The sequence below is a fragment of the Helianthus annuus genome, chromosome 15, assembly GCF_002127325.2.
Source record: "Helianthus annuus cultivar XRQ/B chromosome 15, HanXRQr2.0-SUNRISE, whole genome shotgun sequence".
Lineage (NCBI taxonomy): Eukaryota > Viridiplantae > Streptophyta > Magnoliopsida > Asterales > Asteraceae > Helianthus > Helianthus annuus.
The window spans coordinates 39,216,829-39,239,199 of NC_035447.2; the positions used below are offsets into that span (position 1 = coordinate 39,216,829).

Consider the following 22,371-nt stretch of genomic DNA (forward strand, 5'->3'; position numbering starts at 1 on the left):
GCCATGGAACCTTCATTGATAGGTGAGTACTGCGCTTCACGAATACGATTGTGAAGATCGCTCGAGATATGAAAACAACGAATGACATCTACATGAGCCTTACGACTAAGTGCATCGGCCACGACATTCGCCTTACCAGGGTGGTAGCGAATCTCGCAGTCGTAGTCGTTGAGCAATTCCACCCAACGTCGCTGTCGCATATTGAGTTCTTTTTGGTCAAAGATGTGTTGTAGGCTCTTATGGTCAGTGAAAACCACACACTTAGTACCATATAGGTAGTGTCGCCAAATCTTTAACGCAAAAACAACTGCGCCAAGCTCGAGGTCGTGGGTAGTATAATTTTTCTCATGTATTTTGAGTTGGCGAGAGGTGTAAGCGATGACTTTGTCTCGTTGCATGAGCACACAACCAAGACCACGATTCGATGCATCACAATACACCACGAAGTCATCATTCCCATCAGGGAGAGCGAGGATAGGAGCGTTGCAAAGCAAGTCCTTGAGAGTTTGAAAAGATTCCTCTTGCTCAGGACCCCAAGCAAAATGTTTCTCTTTTTGATTCAACGAAGTGAGAGGGACGGAGATCTTCGAAAAGTTCGAGATGAATCGACGGTAATAACCCGCCAATCCTAAGAAAGAACGGATTTCAGAAGGAGATTTAGGCGCGGTCCAATTCTTCACGGCTTCGATTTTTGAAGCGTCGACATGGATTCCTTTTTCACTAACAACGTGCCCAAGGAATTGAACTTCTTTGATCCAAAACTCGCATTTAGAAAACTTAGCATACAAACGTTCAACACGCAAAAGTTCAAGTATAAGGCGGAGATGACGCTCATGATCGGTTCTAGATTTAGAATAAATGAGAATATCATCAATGAAGACGATCACGAAGCGATCCAAGTAAGGCTTACAAATACAATTCATGAGATCCATGAACACAGCGGGTGCGTTGGTCAAGCCAAAAGGCATAACCACGAACTCGTAATGTCCATAGCGAGTGCGAAAAGCGGTTTTTGGAACATCCTCTTCGAGGACTCGAAGTTGGTGATAACCAGAACGAAGATCGATTTTGGAGAAACAGGTAGCGCCTTGAAGTTGATCAAAGAGGTCGTCGATACGCGGAAGGGGATAACGATTCTTAACGGTGAGTTTGTTGAGCTCACGATAGTCGATACACATGCGGAAAGAACCATCTTTCTTTTTAACGAAAAGCACAGGAGCACCCCATGGAGAGGTACTTGGACGGATAAAACCCTTATCGAGGAGTTCTTGCAGCTGAGAAGACAATTCTTGCATTTCGGAAGGTGCAAGACAATAAGGAGCCTTGGCAACAGGAGTTGCACCAGGTACGAGGTCAATGCGAAAGTCAACAGATCGAGGAGGAGGAGGACCGGGTAGATCTTCAGGAAAGACATCAGGGAAGTCGCGCACCACTGGAACATCACTTAAACTTTTTCCCTTGCCCTTTTCTTCCACAACGTGGGCTAAAAAGGCAAAGTACTGTTTGCGTAAGTACTTGTTCGCTTGTGTGCAGGACATCAACTTTAGTCCCCTTGAAGGTCGGTCTCCATAAACGTGTAAAACGTCACGGGATGGAAGAGGTAAACGAACGAATTTCTCGTGGCAAGCGATTTCAGCATGATTCTTTTGAAGCCAATCCATACCTATGATGACGTCGAAACTACCCAATTGCATGGGTATAAGATCAATAGAGAAAGCATGCTCGTTAAGAGTAAGACGACAATCGAGGAGAATGGAATCGACTAGGATAGACTTGCCATTGGCGACTTCAACGGAAAACGACTTAGGTAGCTTAGAGCGTGTGCAATTCAACAATGATTCGAATTCTAAGGACACAAAGCTTTTGTCCGCACCAGTATCAAATAGTATCGAAGCATAAAGATGGTTAACAAGAAACGTACCGTTAACGACATCATTGTCGTTGCGCGCTTGATTCGCGTTTCGGTTGAAGGCGCGTCCACGAGGAGGTTGTTGCTGCTCTTGGTTCCATTGTGGGCATTGAGGACGAAGGTGATTAACATCCCCATATTTGAAACAAGCTCTAGCGGGTTTTGCGTTTTGAGGAGCAGGTAAGGCTTGTTGCGCTTGTTGGGCTTGCTGAGCTTGCTGAGCTGGTGGTGCTTGTTGTGGTTGTTGGCGACAAAAATTGGTAGTATGACCATAACGGTTGCAATTGCCACAACGACGGCACCTAGCATTGACGGGATGATGGAAGTTACAAGTGGCACACTTGGGGTGAATCCCAGTGTACGGATTTTGGGTGTTATCGGGAGCAACAGGGTCAGGGTTAACAGGCGGCACAATCGCGTTACAAACGGGGTTGGATTGCTTTCGCTTCTTTCCCCTATTGTTATTCGATTGTTGGGTGATTTGATTGGCTGGCTTCGAAGGAACGAGGTTTGCGGCTTGCTTATCGCGAATACGGTTGTTGTTCAAGGACGCGGCCAAACGGTAAATGTCTTCGATGCTATCGAGTTTAGCTGCCTCGATTGTGTCACGCATATTAGGGGGTAAACCATTGATATACTTGCTTTTCTTGCGATCAGGGGTCGAGACAAGGTGAGGGACAATGAAACAGAGTTGTTTGAAACGGGTGGTGTAGGCTAGGTTGTCATCACCAATCTGCTTTAACACCCAAAATTCTTCCTCCAACTTTCGTTGCTCATGCGGAGGGCAAAACTCATCCATCATTAGGGCCTTAGTCTCTTCCCATGTCAAAGCATATGCCAGCTCGTTCGAACGTATGTTTCTTTCATTCGTCCACCACTCGAGAGCTCGGGCTTGGAATACCCCAGTCGCGCTACGCGTCTTGAGCTCATCGGGGCACTCGCTATTGATGAATGTGACCTCTATGCTGTCAAACCACTCAAGCATGGCGGTCACCCCATCATTGCCAGTGAATGGCTTTGGATTGCACGAAGAAAAGTGCTTGAAGTTGAACGAGACGGGCTTGCGTGCTTCAACCTTAGAGTCGACGGAAGAGTGAGGAGTTTCAGAGGCTCGAATCTCGGAAATGACCTTTGGAACGACGCGAGCAAATTGATCGGCCATGAAAGCCATCATCTTCTTGGTGGAGCGAGACTTTGACTTCTTAGACGCGTTGGAGTGACGAGAAGACATCTAAGATTCAAAAGAACGAATAGGTGAGACTTGGTCATAATGTTTGTTTAAGAAAACGAAATTGATCACATAACATAAAGGTTCACATAGCATCAAAGGTTCAATTTGATTCACATTGCATAAAAGGTTCAATTTGATTTACATAGCATAAAAGTGTTTCATATAGCATAGTCATGAATTCCACATAGCATAACATGAATAAACGAAAGCATCGTAAATTTAGTTTGTTCACGAGGAATTATTATTGTTTGTGATTGCGATAACGTGCGAAATGATTAAAACGACATTTGGAAATGAATGAACGTTCAAGTATAAAATCACATATAAATCGAGATACATAAAAGAGAGGCTCAATAAAACATTGGATTGTTTCGGGTAGAGAAACGTCGACTATTCCAAAGTGGGTCGAAAGTTCTTTCGAATTAGAGATATTGTGCTTTGGCCTATAAGTAAGATACTCTCGTCGAGAAGCGATTAACGGTATCTTACCCTTCCGGTTACTACACATCTCTAAATGATTGAAACATTCGGGACTTTAGCGAGAATAAAAATCGAGGAATGGGACTTAATCGACGAGATGCGGGTTTCACCCCTAACTTGACGATTTCGTACCCTAAATGTGGTTGGTACTCGTCGATCAAAATAAAATTTTGACACTTTGACGAGGGTCCACTAGAGTTGAAATGGAAATTACCATTAAGTTGTGGATGTCACTCCTAGCATAATGGTGAAATTTCGTGCAAAATAGATTAAAGGTAGAATGAGAGTCGTTTACCAAATTGTGGGTTTCACGCCTATTTTGGTAAATTCTTCTCGTTGGTGTTATAAGAGTATAAAAATAGCATAAGTGTATTAGTGTTAGCCTTAGGAAAGACACATAATTTTAATAGAAAGTATAGCTAGGAAGCATGCATGGTAGAGCACAAAAGTTTTAAACAACAAATAAGAGGCAAAATTCCTAGAACTATAGATTAGGGCAAAAGCATGGCAATTTTTCCTAATTCCCTATAGTTATGGCTCTGATACCAATCTGTCACACCCCAACCGATGGCGGAAACATCGGGATGAGACGAAGTGTGTATAGATTGCTAGAGACGTCATAACACTATGTGACAATATTTAATTTAATTCAAATTTCATTGCAATACTAAATGTCATACAATTTCAAAAGGAGATAACAACATTGTTTCAACAAAAATCATAACAACAAAAGATAGATAAATTTAGGTGTGTATCTAGCCACCCTAACTTGTTTCATCAATCATCCATACTTCAATAATCAATCTGCAACATGTATTAAAATAGAGTTTCAATGCAAAAGCAAAGAGCGAGTATACAAGTTTGTTTACATAGCATATAGAATAAAAACTCGTATCCAACATGAACATATTAAAATAGTTTCAACCATGCTAGTTTACGCAGTCCAAGTGATAGCCCAAGTTTCCAATGCGTTAAAGTACCTAACCCAAAGTTTCACGGGAGGTTAATATGTCTCCTCCTAACAATACCCCAAAGACTAACGGGGAGGTGCATTACCCCTATAGCGCTACCATTGTTAAGGCGGAACTACACACAAGGATTAAACGTTCACATAGCACAAAATAGTCTCAAGTTTCACAAGTTTCATGTTTCATGTTTAAAAGGATAGAGCATGTTTCAAATAAGTTTCAAGTGTCACGTGCGTTTAATATAGAATACATGTTGCACCCAAAGTGTTTAAAAGTAAAATGGGTTCGAGTATACTCACGGTTTACAAGTCTTGACTTGAAGTTCCGAGAGCAAGTTTGGTGGATGAATTAGTTTGGAGCACCTTGTCCTTCTACACGAGGAAACGTAGGTGTGTGAGTTTGGCGTAAAACGGAAGATTATAATTTGGAGTTTAACATAGCATAAAGTAGGATATCAAAATAATCATCCTTGACTTATACTCTTATATGACACTACGTAACCACTAGGGTTATATTGTATTTCATGGGTAGTAAGCCCATTAGAATCATACTTGGAGTGTTAAGTCTTAGATGTCATTCTACTACTTTAACATATAAACACAAGTCTAATATTAAAGGTTCGAATATGTGTGTATATATATTTAAGTATTACATATTATTAAGTTCAATATTTCAAGTAGGAGGTAGAAGATTAGGATCTTCGTTTAGGCACCTCGAGTCATTCATGAATGTCATGTATGGGGTAGGAAGAACATGCTTCCATTTAGGGACCCCTTGAATGTTCACCACTTCACTTGATGTAAAGACAACCAAGGAGGGTCACGAACTAGGATTAGTACAATAATACAAACAACCTAACTAAAGAGAAATCATCAAATCATGTGAGGATTTTATGTTGGAACAACCCAAGTTGTTCCATAATCACTTCTCATCAAGAACCAAGCTTGAACATGACTTGTGGGTGAAATACCCTAATAAAACAGAAAGTATTTGAGGTTTTAACCTCTGATTTATAGTGTCTCAACCTTGTTTTTAAGCTTAACCAACCATAAGAGAGGTTGTAAGCATTAGGACATAGGCTTGAGATGTGTTAGACACAAGTTGGATGAGTTTAAACAAACTTTTGAAGAACTTGAAACAAAACAGAAAGTTTGTGGACAATTTCGGAGCAATTCCAGGTCTGATTTCTCCAAGGAGAAGTCAAGGAATCAAACCCCATGATTATCCAAGCAAGTAGGAAGAAGAATCGAGTGATTTCGTTAAGAAATGAGCAAGTTATACTCACTTTTGTGCAAGAGTATGAATCTGTCCGAAAATGCAGATTTACAGCTGAATTGAGAGTGAATTTGGAGTGATTTGTGAGTGTTGAAAGTGTAGAAATGCTTGGAGAAGGTGTATATTTATAGTGGAAGAGTTTGAGCATGATTGGAGGTGTTTAGAGGTGGCTTAATGGTGATTGGGGAGTGTTACAACTTAGGATTTCGTGCTAATTCGCGTAGATAATCAGTTGTTGTGTTTTTTCCCGATCTGGCATCCCCACGCGGCCCGCCTGAGGTTTCAGGCTAAGTTCACGCGGGCCGTGAGCCATTTGTGGTTCTGGGTAAGTTTCATTTTTTTACAATTTGGCCCCTGAAGTTGTGTAATTGATGCTTTTAAGGTGTTTTAAGGGTCATTCTTGTCACAAAAGCATGGATTAGGTTATGATTTAGTATGAGGAGTATAAACTAAGTATAATCAATCGTATAAGTATCAAATCAAGTGTCGTTCTCGTTCAAAATACGTTCAATGCATAAGTTTAGATTAATTGCAAGTTTCACACATAGTTTCCAAGAATCACGTTTAAACAGTGATTGATTCACGAAGTCGAACATACGAGCATATATAGAATGCGTATAACATAAATGTAACAAAATACAAGCTTCATTAATGATCCAAGTCTCGGTTTGACAATGATTACAAAGAAGGGAACGATTACAAGAATACAAAGTTTTCAAAAATAGAAATACGAACAAAACCTTCTGTAAATGGAAAGTACAAAAGAGCCGGGCGTTACAATTATGAACAGAAATTAAGAATCCTTCGAACATATACCGTATTGGATATCATATCAAAATCCTTTGGCGCCATGGTTGCAATGGTAATTTACGATTTTCTTTTATTGTTTATTGAGTTTTATGTTGTCTAATTTATGGTATTCTTGTTTATAGTGTTTTGTTTTAGTCTTTTAGAATTATAAATAATTACGTTAATTGTTAATATGTATGCAAATGTTTTATAAATGATGTGTGATTTTAATCGTGCATGCTGTAGACGCAATTATTTCGGATGCAACAAAGAGTTTCAGAGTTTGGTTAGACCACACAGAAGGTTTTCCATGTTTTTAATATTGTGGTTAATGCATGTTTGTCGTTGGACCACCCTCAAGGTTTTCCATGTTCTTAATATTGTGGTTGCTGCAGGGTTGTCTGTTTGTCTACTCTGACTATTCATATTCTCACTGAATTTCTTTTTTTTTTATAAAAAGATATAATGTTTACTAATTGTGATGTATTTCTATTGACGTTAAATGTTTATTTACCCCAAGGGACACAACTGTTTGGATAAAGGTTGGTCACGAGAGTTCAAAAGGATTCATGGTCCAACTGGCTATTGGTGCAGATAGTGATCCGGTTATGCTGGGGCGTATTCATAGCCATGCCATGGTTTGTACAAGCAGGGGCGGACCTACCCTTTGGCCAGGGTGGGCGGCCGCACCGCTTGGAAAAAAAATTTAGTGTATATTTTAGGCAAAAAACCCGACCGCACCCCTTGAAAATATGATTGAATATCTCATCCGCACCCCTAGCAAATAATTTCTGGGTACGCCACTGTGCACAAGAAACCCGTCACTTTAAGCCTAATATAATAAATACAAAACCCAGTTTTTTAAGAGCAAGGTTAGGCCACTTTCCTATTTCTTAGCATCCTTTCTCTTATGATTTTCTTGGTGTTTGTTGGTTTTTACTTAAAACAAATTAAAGTGGCTTGATGTGTATTTTTTTTGTTTGGAAGGTATGAAACTTTTGGAGAAGAAACATATAAAAGTGAATGAAAAATGAATGAAGGAGAAGCTGCGAAAAGGGAAATAGCAGTGGTTATCATAGGGATATTACAAAAGAAATATTATCTTAATCGTTATGGTAGAACTACAAGTTAAACCTTAATCTTTGGTAGAATTACAAGTTAAACCTTAATCTTATTTGAATTTTAAACTGTGTGGAAGTTAAATATTTTGTTATCGAATTATTCAATATTCAATTAAAAGTGTTTTTTTAAAGTATCTTTTTGTCATTTAAAAACAATATGTCAAGTATATAATTCATAAATGTATCAGAATTGTTACACCCAAGCATTTTTAATAAGCAGAATGTACTTAAAAAAATTGATAAAAAGGCTTTGATAAGAACTTTGTTTTTTTAAAACAAATCATTGTGATCAAAGACACATAAATTGTATCTGTTAATTTTTCTTGATGCAATTTTTTAACATTGCAATACACTCTAATGCATTGACGAGCCTGTTTACAGATTAAACCTTATGATGTTGATCTTTGATTGTGACAAATGTGGCAAATACCAACATGTTTTGGCGCAAATCAAAATGAAGAGATCAAAGTAAAATGTATTAGTGTGGTGTTTGCTGTAGGGTGGATGTGCAAAATGAAGACTTTTTTGTCATAAACTTGAGAATTTTTACATCTTATATAGTAATACTAAACACATTCATAACTAACTTCCCACCGCATTGCGCGGGTAAACGTCAACTCGTTGAAGGACATTTGCTATTGAGAGTTGGTTTGTTTTTAAAACAACCAGTGTTTTCACATAGACTGTACATGGTTTTTTCCATAATCAAAAGTAGAGATAGACTTAAACTATTAATTATTAATAAAAATGATAATCTTTCAAGTAGGACATGTAATGTTGTCTATAAAAAAGTTATTCAAGATTTGTAAGTGTAACATTAATTTGTAATTTTTTATTGTAAATATTTTATAATGCATTATCCCGTATACTACACGGGACTATAAACTAGTTTGGAATATATCGTTGCGAAGTGCGTAAACTTATCTACGATTCGATAAAGGTTTTATTCGAACGACTCTAAACATGTCGATCTTTTTCGGTTACAATAACAAGTGACCATTTCATTCTTATTCAGTCATATCAATTTACTCTTTTAATATTTATCTATTCCTCCTTACTTCTCTACTGAGCTACCACGTGTCCACAGGTGTCCCATCACCGTCAAACCCCCTCCACTAGAAACTCGATTTCCTGACTCCCACAATCTCACTCTTGTCGTTATCAACACCAAATCTAGGGTTTCTTCCTTCCTAACATCATCTTCTCAATACTCCAATCACTCCGGTAACAATGGCGTTACAATGGGCCGTCTTGGGTTACACTGCGGCGGCCGAAGCGGCCATGGTCCTCTTACTAACCCTTCCGGGCCTGGGCCCGCTTCGAAAGGGTTTAGTTTCTGTCATCCTTAACATCCTCAAACCTTTGCTGTCCATCGTCCCGTTTTGCCTCTTTCTGTCCTTGGATATCTACTGGAAGTATGAGAATCGGCCGACTTGCAAGTCGGCCGATTCGTGTACCCCAACGGAGTACCTGCGTCACCAGAAATCCATAATGAAGAGCCAGCGTAACATGTTGTTGATAGTTATGGCGTTGGTGTTTTATTGTTTGTTGTGTTTGGTGACTCACTTGGTTGTTAAGATGGAACAGTTGAATAGTAGGGTGGAGAAGTTGAAGAACCGAGATTAAATGTGTTGTTATGAATGGATTAGTCAAGTTAAGAACATGTTTTGTCTTGTTTACTTTGTTTGAGACACTTGTGTGCTTCCAGTGTTTGTGCTTTAAATGGCTTTCTAATTGAATAGATAAACTTTATGTTTGTGTTGAAATTTGTGTTAGTAATTTGAACACGAAAGAGAATCTGAAAAATAGTGAACCGGGTTTGTGTTTGACACAATTCCTTTAACCAGATTCGTGGTCTGTTCCCAGGGTAAGCCGGTTCGAAGCAGCAGCAACGTATTACCGGACTTGATCACTTGCCTGAAATGAAACCGGAGATGTTGCAGCTGAATTGATTCATTTGGTTTGGTTTTATAGCCATAAAACCATAACTGATTTCTGATCATCAATGCAGCAAATTAAAACAAGAATAATGATCATTAAAATAAATAACAGTTACAGTTATGAGTCCCGAGTGCAAAAAATGTCTCACGCAGGCTTGGGTTTTCGGAGCTGCATTCGTGTTCGCGGGACGTGCAGGCGTGCACGAATTCAACCAAATTCCAGGATTAGCTTAATTTTTTTAATGATGGTTTTTTTATTCTTTAGTTTTACTTGCTAAAATCAACTAGAAAACTCTCATTTTGACCCTAAAATCATCTGTGGAAAAAAGACTCAATTAATAATGTTTTAACACAACACTTTTGATGTATTGTCGATTAAAGATTCAGTTGATCTATAAAAATATTAAATATCTACTTTGTATGTACCACAATTAATGTTAGTTCACAAACCGAACATTTGTGTACAAGGTTTTAAAAACCGGTATATACCGGTTGCCGGGGTGTTGGCCGGCACGGGTTGCCGGGGTGTTGGCCGGCACGATTCAATCTGGTATTTTGAAGGAACGGCGAACGGTTCGAACCACTGGTAATTTGGTAAAAACCAGTATGTACCGTTAAACTGGTACCAGCCTACTATTTATTTTTTTTTAATCGGTCCAACACATTGAGGATTAACCTCCCGCACTTAACTTTCAACCTAGAGCATTGTACCATCCATTCATCAGGGCGCTGCGCAGTGGCAGAACCAGACCTTTATGATTGGGGGGTCGCAATGTAAATGTTATATACACAATACTGTAACTATTTACTTTTTCTTTAATGGATGCACTACGACCACTATAACGATATTATGTTGCTAACAGTAAATTACACTTTTGTACCCATTAATATATGTTTTTGAGGCTATTTTTTATGAAAGTTTATTATAAAAAATAGTTCTCTACATTAAAATAATTATGTATTATATACAAAAAAAAAAATTATATATTTTTAATGTTGACTGAAAGAAATTAATAAATAAATAATTAAAAGTTCGAAAATCGCTAATGTTAAGCCAAAAAAGAAAAGCATTTCAATAAATAATGTTGTTTCAAAAGAAATTCAAAAAATAATGGTTTGAGTAAACCGCCATTTTGGTCCCTGAGATTTGGTCACTTTTGCCATTTTAGTCCAAAACTTAAACCTTTTGCATCTGGGTCCCTGTGGTTTCAGTTTTATTGCCACTAGTACAAAAATATTCAAAAGAGACGGTTCCTAAAATGCTTTTATGTCACTTTGTATGAGGACCGTCATATTTCATATTTTTGTTTTCCAAATTAAAAAAATAAAATGTATTAAAACGTTGTATTATATAAAACCGTCTTTTTTGGTCAAAAATTCAACCGTCTTTTTTCTTTTTTGGTAAAAATTCAACCGTCTTTTTAAGTATCCCACAAATTACAAGCACTTTTTATGGGGCTTTAATTAAAAGTTAAAACCACCTTTTTTCATTAATTCTTATTTTGATTTTTTTTACCTAGGATATATATTTTTGAAACTAAATCAAATAATTTCTAATTTGTAATCTATATTGGTTTATTAATGTCTAATGAGTGGTGATCCATTGGCAAAGGCAAAGGCTGAAACACCTAGGTTGTGAAAGGGAAGTTTTTGAGTTCAAATTGACAGGTGATTAAAGAAATTAACCGTTCAAAAAAAAATATTAGTTTATTAATATGATATGTTAGCATGTAATGAGTAACTTGAATCTGTAAATAATTATGTTTGTTAGGGATAACAATGTATCAATATATCTGATATTTTTTTTTAAATTTAAACACATATATCATATATATCTTAGTTTAGTACAAGAAAACTTTTGAAATTACAATATAATATAAGATGTTTTTTGAATAAACAAAATGTTTCGTAACAAGCTAACAAGCTTATATGTTCATATCGCTTAGGGGTGCAAACGAGCCGAGCGGCTCACGAGCTACTCGAGACCGGCTCGAGAAAAAGCTCGAAACGAGCCAAGCCTTATCGAGCCCGAGCTGAGCTTGAGCCTAAAATAAAGCTCGTTTGCTTATCGAGCCCGAGCTCGAGCCTCGCATGTGAAGCTCGTTAGGCTCGTCGAGCCTTATCGAGCCTTAGTGTAAACGAGCCGTGTCGAGCCGAGCTTATTCAAACGTGTTTACAAGCCGAACTCGAACCTAAAAATAAGCTTATTTAGTAAACAAGCCCGAGCCCGAGCTTCACTTATCGAGCTCGCGAGCCTAAAAAGTCTATTATTTATATTATTTTTATTTAATATATTATTTAATAGATAATAAACGAGCCGAGCTCGAGCTTGAGAAATTACAAACGAGCCGAGCTCGAGCCTTGAAAACAAAGCTCGAATCGAGCCAAGCTCAAGCCCGAGCTCACATAAGTTAATCGAGCTCGAGCTCGAGCCTGATCAAGCTCAGGCTCGGCTCGACTCATTTGCACCCTTAATATTGCTTAATATTCTTTCACAACAACATAGTTCATGGTCATCATTCACCTACAACAATATTCTTCGTTCGGTATTATATTATATGGATCTTCAACAAGGTAAGGTTATCATAATTATATGTTTTTAGTTTAATTTAAATCAGAGTAAATTACAAAAATCGTCCTTTATGTTTACACCAGATTGCAAACTATGTTGTTTGTCTTCAAAAGGTATAAAAAACGTACTCGATGTTTGAAACCCTTGACTTAGTTCGTTTTCATGGTTAAATCTGACCAAGTGGACCCCGCATGAGGATATTTTGGTTATTTTGCGGTATACATTTTAGTAAATAAACATAAATAAAACTCACAAACACTCTCTCTCTCCAAAGTGTCTCTTTTTCTCTCTCTACAAACTCCCTATCTACAATCTGGGTGAAAGACTAATTTGCCCTCATGTGGGGTCCACTTATTTAACAATGAAAACTAAGTTAGGTTCAAGTGATGTAATGTGCAAGGGTTTGCAAACATCGGGTACGTTTTTTATACTTTTTGAAGACAAAAGAAATAGTTTGCAATCACGTTTCGAAAATACGCTTGTGTGAAAAACCGGTATAGTTAACATAAACTTGTCGTAAACCATTTGCGTCTATTGAAATTCACAACCATTTGTGATAGTTAAAACTTGTTTGTAACATGCTTTAGAAATACATAATTTATGTTTATCGAAAACCTTGTATGCTTTGCAAAACTTGCATGTCTTTCCACCCCGAAAAACATTTATAACAATGTAAAACTATAAAAAGGTGAGGTTATGAACTCACCTTGATTTTCTTGTGCAAAGCTAGCTAAATACGACTCCGTGATGTCGTTTCCAAGATGTGACTCGCTAGCGTGCATTCTATAATATCCCTAACACGGAATATCTTATTCGGTACCGATACCGGTACCCACTTTTAAGGATTTTTGTTACCGGTTCGATACCGAACTCATCCCTATATTGTTTCACTTCTCATGTTATTATGTCATGACTCATTTGTATTGATCTTTATACATGTTATTTTATAAATATATTATAAGTTGTTAAAAGTTGAAATACTAGCAAGTAACAAATTAACAATGGTTTTAGTTCCCTCCCAAACCCTCAGAATTTCTTCCGCCTAAACCTATCCCCAAATTTAAAACTTGCAACACCAAATTTCATTTCCCTCCTAATTTTGTAGGTTTCTACAAAAAATAACAATATCATATTAAAACCAAACCTTTTCTACGCCATAACCCATTACAAGCTTTTTATCACACATTGATGATGAAGATGGCGATCGTTGATGGAAACTATTTAGAGGTCAAATACACAGATGATTTAGAGATCTATGATGGATGTAAACGACAAGTTGATTCAGAAATCGTAAGTGCGTCTTTTTTCTGAAGGTTATCTCGGATTGCTTTCTAATCAAGTATGGTATGTCAATTTCCGGGTTTTGACTACTTGTTATGTTTAGATCGGTTGGTGTCACTGTCAATAATGTTTACATTAAGGCTAGTTTTTCAACTCTCTATTGGTACCTTGCAGTTAGGAGGGCAAAAAGCTTAATTTTGTAATGAAATTAGGAATTTCGATTGATTTTTAAGAAAGAGATATATAAACTGATGATTATTTGATTGAGTTACATATTATTCACATAACTTTTGCAACTAACTTTATATTATTTGGGCAAAATGGATTCTTTAATGACATAAGCTTAATGCATGCCAGGTGTTTGATGTTTTGCCAAATGAAAACTGATGATTCAACAGGATCATACCAATTTGACATATAATATTCACCACTAGTTTATAAACAAAACGATTTGAGTCTGGTAGAGTACTCATACTATAGAGCAAGATAAATATAATTTGGAACAGTTAGGCTTCTTACTATAATTATGTGGAAAAACACGCGAAAGCTTGTGAGAATAATCAGCATGCATTTACCTCCCTGGCGTTTGACACGTTCGGCTCCTTGGCGCCAGAGGCGGTTCGGTTCTTGGCTAGAGTTCAGTGTATGGTTCATAGCGACTTTTTCGACCCATCAGGGGCGAGGCTTTGTTTTTAGTAGATTAGGGTTTTCTATTCAGAAGGGGATGGCGGCGCAGTTTGTTGCCCGAATGCCCGTCTACCTGCTATCCTTATGTAATTTGCCCCGATTTGAAATTTATAAAAAAATATCTTTTTTCTTGTCAACTGTTATCGTAAAACATAGATTCCATATAGTAAAGAGCTGCAGTATAAGGTATTTTTTAAATCCAATGCCACACATTTGGTGAAGCATTCTCCATGTCGTATGCTTATGCTTCTACTAAGGATGCTGTTACAGAGGTAACTAGGAAGGGACGCCAGCATGGGGACGTACACACTTATTCTCAGATGTGATTGGTCTTACAAAATGCTTGTTTTTGGAATTAAAAACAAAGAGAAAGAAGAGCGAGGTTGTAGAGACTCAGACAACGTTGGGGAAAGCCCTGGTGCATTCGATAGTTTGTACAACGAACTACCAGAAATCTTGGTAACATACTGCCAAAGTTTGTTTATTATTTTTAAAAATATATTAACTAAAAAATACCGTTTGTAGTTTATTCAAAGATGGGAACTTCTATGTCCTGATGGCCAAGGCGCTCCTACGGTTAGGGGTACAGGCCGTGTTTATCCTACTACTGAGACGATTATGCATAATTGCCTGATGATAGATGGTTTTGTCAAAGTTCAAGTAGATAGAGCTGAAGAAGGTTGCGGATTAAACCGTCTCTTGCCTGAGTCATGTAGTAGACTGTTTGGAAGATGCAAAAGAATGCTTTATTTACTGGTCTGTTGAATCAATAAAGGTATACTTATATAAATAATAATTGTATATTTATATCATTTATTAATATACTAATATTTTTTTTCAACCTACAGAGTTTAAACAAAGATTCTTCTCAAAGTGTAGAACCATCTCACCATTCTATGAGTACCCTTTATAGACTGCAAGTCGTTTTCAGTGTATATCATTATTTTTATAAAAAACAATCTGTTTTGCTAATGTAGTTTGAGACAGCATCTGCTCACCAATAACAAACGATTCCAGATGAAAGAATCGGGTATCAAATATACTCATATGCATTACAAGAGGAGGAGGCTTTTAATTGATTGGTAAACACATTATTTGCATATAATTGTGTGTGTGTGTGTTTACTAATAGTGTCGTTATTGGTTAATGTAGCTCGCTGATTAACATTTTTCTCAGAATACAACCAAGCATGTTCCTTTTGGTAAACTTACTGAGTCGGTCAATGGTTTGTTTAACTACAATGTATACTAAATTGTAATCTAATTTTTATCTATCTTTATATTTTAGCTGGGAAATAAAACCTTAATGGTTCGTCAAAGTGAAATTGATGAGTTTGTAGAGTGTACTTTAAAGGCGTTTATTTCAGTTTTGGTGGCTGGAAGGACGACAAGGATGAATGGAGGTAAGTATAGTATGCTACTCTTATATAATAAATTATTTTTCATTTTTATAAATATTTGTTGACACTCGAGTGAGCCTTGGAACACAATCGTTATATTTAATATTTTATCAGTTATTACACGGATGGTTAAGTCACTTTGACTTGTTCGCTCATTTGACCCAAGGGCCTAGGCATGCCAAAGGACTTTTGACAACATAGATCGTATATATTATTAGGGGTTCTTAGGAGCGCCAAAGGGCTTTGCATCAATGTTAGACTCTAGTTGGCATGACTTATGCATTTCAATTTCCTCCTGATTCCAACAAGGGGATCTTGCTTGATTTTAATTTTTAATGGTAGCTAATAGACATTTTTCTATGTGTTTTGATCAGTGGCAAAGGAATTCAAGCCAAGTGAGTGCTGTTGAGAGCTTTGTGGTTATTGGGGTGGATAAAGGAGGTTGCACAAAGTCAAGGAGTTTTTTGGATGGTTGTTTTTATTTGTGCTAAACTGAATGATACTATGATAGGATGTTTTTTCTATATTAAATTGAATCTTTTAGACTAATGGGTCAACATGGATGCTTTAGCTATTTATAACATGGTTCATTGTTTGTTATATTGCTTTTATTTATTATTTTTTATACGATTCCGAATAAAATGAATTGAATTTAATTAAATGGTGAATTAATCAAATTAATGGATTTGGTGAAATATATGTTTGACAGCAACCGTCTTATTAGGCAACACATCTAAATAATAAAACCGTCATATTAGCTACACCAAAACCGCCTTATTAGGCTTGAAAATGACGATCTTAGCTACACCACAGAACCGTCTTATTAGGATTAAAAATGACGGATGTAACCGTCTTAAAAGGTCAATGATAAAAAATGACGCTATGTTTTATGGCGCTTCCTAAACCGTCATATTTGGTTGTAATAACGTCATATTAGCTTGTCTTTTTTGCACTAGTGTGCCATTTTTGTCCAAAAATGAAATCAGGTCATATCTTTCTTAAAAAATGCTGCAATTTTGTCATTTTCCTCATGGGCAAATCAGGTCATATTTGTCTTATAAAATATGGTATTTATTTATAAAAAAAAAAACTAATCATTTTGCCCCTGCGGAAAAGGACAAAATAGCAGGATTTTATAAGACAAATATGACCTGATTTCATTTTTGGACCAAAATGGCAATAAAACTGAAATCACAGGGACCCAGATGCAAAAAGTTTGAGTTTTGGACTAAAGTGGCAAAAGTGACCAAACCACAGGGACTAAAATGGCAGTTTACTCTAATGGTTTTGTATATCAGGTTTTCAATTGGGCCACGTACTAAAATGTAAAAAACCCATTAAGTCCACCCGTAGTGGGGCATGGTTTTTAAAAAAAATTGAAAAAAAAAACGCCCGAAAACGCCGGAGACCCATTACACCGGGCGTTATTCGGCGTGGTTTTTGAAAAAAAAATTGTTTGGCGTTTTAAATAAAACGCTTATTATATATTTGACCCACCAATGAGAGATGAGCTTAACCCCCACATGTCTGACAAGTTAATTAATGCATGCCACTTTTGCGAAGGAGCAGCCAGCTTTCTCTCTACCCCACCAATGAGAGAATAGTTTGGTTTTTTTTTTTTTTTTTTTTTTTTTGATAATTGGAAGGGGCATTATCAGTCATTATTCCCATTGTGCCACTTTTGCAATAACGCCCCATGCTGACTGGACTGCCACGTGTCGGATAATGCCCCATTGTGGGGGCATTATTTTTCTTAACCACTACACATGGTCTAATAGAAATTTCAATTACGGCTGCACTTTTCTTTTTGTTTAGTGCTTATCGTCTTCTTCAAAAGCTAACAACGCCGTTTGTTGAACAACCGCTGCAACTCGCTGGAGAAAAAACATAACGGCCACCGTACTTCTTCTCTTCTATTTATCTTTCAACTAAAGCGACAATTGAAGGGTCAATGTTTCAAAAAACGTCACCTTTAGATCTAGGTTCAGTATGAAGTTCCATCTATCGGAGGGTGGCCGGAGGGTCAACGGACCCTCCTGACCCCCCTGTAGTTCCGCCGCTGCAGCTGCGTACCATTCATTCATCAGAGCAGCTGCGTACCATTCATTCATCAGAGCCTCTGTGTACTATTGATCATCAGAGTTATATGTTTGTGTTTGATACTTTGATTCTAATTTCGAATAAAATATTTGAAAACTTAGATGTAGATATGAATATTTATGTTTTGGACTGTTAACTATTGTTAGATTATTTATTCTTCATAAAGTTTTGTTATTTTTATGTAGTATAAACTAGTGGAATTCCACCATGTTTTGTGGCAGAAATTCAGTTGTTGTTGATTCGGTTCGTTACGTATCACAACCGAAAGAGAACCATAAAAACGAAAATCATTAAGTCGATATCTGCCCAAAAGGATATCAAGACGTGTTTTACATCGAGCGTAAACCATAATAAAGAATACCGGTGCCGGTTTTGATTATACTAATACCAATGCCGATGTTCAGTCAAAATCAATTCGGTTTGTCATGTTACCGGTACGGTATAGACATTTGTCTTGCTTAAATCCCGACCTCGGGTATTCTGGATATGATCCCGAAGAAGGAAATGGACATTCCCTAACAATCTCTTCAACTCCTTATTTGTTGTTTGTTGTTGGGGCTTCAGCTTCCTGTATAGCTTTAGCTCGATTTTGACGGATTTCAATGCCCTTCCGATGAGCTAGAAAATTGAGTCTATTTTCAGAGGTCAGTGCTCAGGCACACTTCCTGAAATCGATGTAGATTTGCTGCTTGCCATTTTTTCCTTCTTTTGAGATAGATGTTACGGAGCCCTTTCCAGATAATCTTTAAGGATAAGGATTAGCCAATGTTTAGGGAATTGGGTTTGTTTTGTTCTTGATCACTCCCTTAAAATAAAACTTTCGTTCAGTGACATCACAAAGGTTGGTTTGAATGCTTTGGGCAATTGGTAGGTGTCATCCGCGAGAGAGCGCTTCTTCTTTGGGTCCATATGGCTGGTGGGGTAGTATTGACTATTGGAGTGAGCTAATCCTTTGGTTCTTTATAGCAGATAATAAGTATAAACTCTGTGACTCAACGTTGACTTCGTGCTTGAGTTGGAGGGCTCTACCTGCATCCATCGAGTCATGTAATTTTCTACCGAAATTCTTCCACTGCCTATCTCATACCATCATCCATCGAGTTATGTAATTTTCTACCGAAATTCTTCCACTGCCTATCTCATACCATGCTTCTTCTTTCTTTGAATCGGTTCCTAGGAGGGCTGTAAACAAACCGAATGTTCAGCGAACAGTTCGTGAACCGTTTGAAGGGAAGTTCGTTTACATTCGTTCGTTTAATAAATGAACGGACATGAAATAGAAATTTTGTTCGATTAGTTAAATAAGCGAACATGAGCACAGGTCTCGTTCGTTTTATTGTTTGTTCATGAACGTTTGGTAACGTGTTTGTGAACAATCGTTCATTTGCGTTCATTTATGTCCGTTCATATTCGTTTGTTTGTGTTTTTAGTTAAAGGTATTTGTACTTTTATATATTTTATCTAAAGTTTTTATAATTTTATTTATTTTATTACCCTACAATTAAACCAGAAAACCCTATTTCCATCTTCTTTATGCGTTGTTCCCATTTCCTTTATAATTATTTACATCAACAAATAGCATCGACCTCCGTTCAACGATTAGGGCTTCAAGTTCTAGCTTTGCTCTATCCGTCATCCACCTTTAGACTTCATTGCGTTCTCTGAATTTATTTGTGTTTGTGTTCGTGAACACGTTCATTTCCTTAAGGAAAGAACACGAACTTCGTTCGGTAAGTGTTCATGAACTGTTCGTAGACACATTTATTTCCTTAACGAACAAAAACACCATAACAATATTGCCTTGGTCTACAAAAATCACCTCCAGAATTTAAACATCATAACAATTTTCTAACATCAAAACGAAAACACCAAAAACAATATAACACTAAGCCAAAGAGACCAATATATAGTACACACATATATCATAAATGTAGTACACACACGTGTAATCATAAGGAATACAATATATAGTACACACACATATATCATAAGGAATACAAAGCATGGTTTACCATTACTACAACATGATGGAGTACGTGCATATGAAGCTGAAGCTTCTTATTCCACAAAGTACGTGTTTATTATCCATATATAACAACACATGATGCAGCATATACGTATCACTTGGGCTCAAGGATGGCACCAATTGAGTCAAGATAACCTCCATATGTCCCATGGAACCCTACAAACTTTGTGTCTGTATTTTTCACTGGCAAAGAGAATTTTGTGCCACTCTCCGAACCAAAACTGCAACTTTTCCTGTTCGTTCTGAAACACAACGACGTGATCACCGTATAATTATTGTAACTCCCGATTGTTCCACTCAATTCAACGAGCTCCTCGTCTGCTTCAATGTACATCTGCTTGCTCCAAACAAGACCATATATTAATTAATTAAGTAAACCAGAAGTTGAAATTATAACAACTCAAATGGTAATATTTGGTTATATTAGTTCTGTAGTGTTGGCACATACATAAATTATAACAACTCAAATGGTAATATATAAGTACCGTTTCAGAAAGGTGACCACCTTCACCTCCGTACTTTGGTGATTGGGATTCTTGACTAGAACCTGTGGGGAAGTACCCAAACCTGATGGAGTCGATGCAGCCGCCCTGGCCTCCGGTTTTTATATAGATATTGGTGATCTTAGCGTCCGGTTTGAATTCATAACTGTAAGATCCTCCAGTACCGCCCCATGGTCCAACTTGCACATGCTTCTGCTTAGAGTAAAATCAAACCATGGCTTTAAATTACAAAAAAACATTCATGATTAAGAACCAACAAAAGACGAATAATCAAGTGTTTGTTAAGCTCACCTTCGGAGCAGCCATGGCTTTAAGCTCTAGAAATCGGTGATTGGAGTAAAGATTAGGGTTGGAATATATATAGCATCAGTCATGCACCCAGAAAATCTTATCAAACTTTTTGGTCGTTTTTCTATCGCTATAAAATATTTTTTCCAATCCGGTTCGGATAGGGTCAGGTCAGATTAGGTCGGTCATATACAAAAAATAATCAAATAAATTTTATATAAATAACAAAACTACGTCATTGCAAAAATGCATAGCTAAAATCTACTATTTTTAAAGTTATTCTCTACGGGTTTTCCACTACTAGAAAACTGCTATTATACCTACCAAAATTTCCTACGAACGAAAATGCCTACAGATTTCCTACGAAATTTCGACGTATAAGAAAGGGTCTTAGTTTTGTGACAAACAACAACAAATTGGTTTGCATAGGAGAAGTGTCGGAAAATTCCGACAAATCTCCGACGAAATCCGTTTTCATTTTAACCATTAGTCGGAAATTCGTAGGAATCGTTATGCGTAGGAAAAGTGTCGGCAATTTCTGATGGAATTCCTACGGGTTTCATTTTTGTAAATCTAGCCATGACCAATGTTTTTTAGATAGATGGATGTCCCCGTGTGCTGCAACGGGAACTCGTTTTACTTTGGTTTGTTATAATATTGTCACTCGCTAAATCAACTGGAAAAAAAAAAAAAAAAAAAAAAAAAAAAAAAAAAAAAACCCTCAACATGTGTTTTACATTAGCCAAAATATTATAAAACGGAAACGATCATGAGTCATTGTTGATTTCGTTAGCAACGGAACACTTGTCCATGTATTTTTTGTGAAAGAAATAAATCAAAGTATAAACAAATAAAGGATGTCTAAGTAGGTGAACCATAATCGTATGAACAAGTAATGATGTGTCCATATTGTTTCTAAAATAACCTATACCACCACATAAATATGGACACACGTTACTAACACATATGGGATGACATAGTTATCCTTTTTTTGACACCAAATTTTATTTGTTTATTGTTAAGGATATGGTGTTTATAAATAAATAGATAATTTTAAATGGCCTGATCAAGAAATTGGTGATTAAAAAGTGATTTGAACGTTAACTCAGAGATGTTACTATATATATATTGGTACAAGTTTTTAGCATCAGTGTGTTGCGGCGGGACCATCAAACTGAACAAAATACGTATGTGCGTTACGACATGTTAACTCGCCAATTCAGACCTAGACATAAAACATTATTGTATAAAAGATAACTACATCTAAAAATCCTGAAGGGTACCGTTAAACTAAACCAAAAATATACGTAAAAACATTGAATTATGCACGAACGATGCAGCGTCTTAACTCACCAAATTCAGGCAGGAAGTTCTAAGTTAAATTAAATAGATTGATGTGAGTGAGCGTTGCGGCGGGAACTTGTTTTGCTTTGGTTCATTATAATACTGTTACTCGCAATATCAACCGAAAAAAAAACTAATAATAAACTCGAGAAATCCAAAAAAACAGCGACACATGTTTTTCATTGATCAGAATATTAAAAAATGGAAACGATCATGAGCCATTGTTGATTTTGTTAGCGTGTTCTTCTCCTGTTTTCCGTTCTATCTTCTGGTTCTTAACTCCGGTTATGCAGAGTCGCTCTCCCGAATTACGTTCAGCAACGAAAACCTTTTTGCAAGGGAATTATGTGGGATTGGAAATGATATGGTAATTAGTGAGGAAAGATGTGAAAATTTAAATGGTAGGTTAAATGCACCTCGTTTTTTAGTTTTCACACCTCCTTTCTAAAATTAATAGT

The 22,371-nt window shown here is 36.9% G+C and overlaps 2 protein-coding genes across 2 annotated transcripts; one reads left to right on the forward strand and one right to left on the reverse strand.

The window, feature by feature from the left end:
- The first annotated feature begins 8,860 nt into the window (after positions 1-8,860).
- LOC110909604 lies at positions 8,861-9,494 on the forward strand. The gene has a single exon (XM_022154469.2). The coding sequence runs from the start codon at positions 9,004-9,006 to the stop codon at positions 9,397-9,399; it is 396 nt and encodes a 131-aa protein (XP_022010161.1). The 5' UTR covers positions 8,861-9,003; the 3' UTR covers positions 9,400-9,494.
- Positions 9,495-19,616: 10,122 nt separating this feature from the next.
- On the reverse strand, positions 19,617-20,677 carry LOC110911409 (horcolin). Its single transcript, XM_022156015.2, has 3 exons — positions 20,573-20,677; positions 20,264-20,473; positions 19,617-20,112 (listed from the first exon to the last, which is right to left on the reverse strand). Exons 1-3 carry the CDS (start codon positions 20,585-20,587, stop codon positions 19,873-19,875), a joined length of 465 nt encoding a protein of 154 aa, XP_022011707.1. The 5' UTR covers positions 20,588-20,677; the 3' UTR covers positions 19,617-19,872.
- Positions 20,678-22,371: the final 1,694 nt, after the last annotated feature.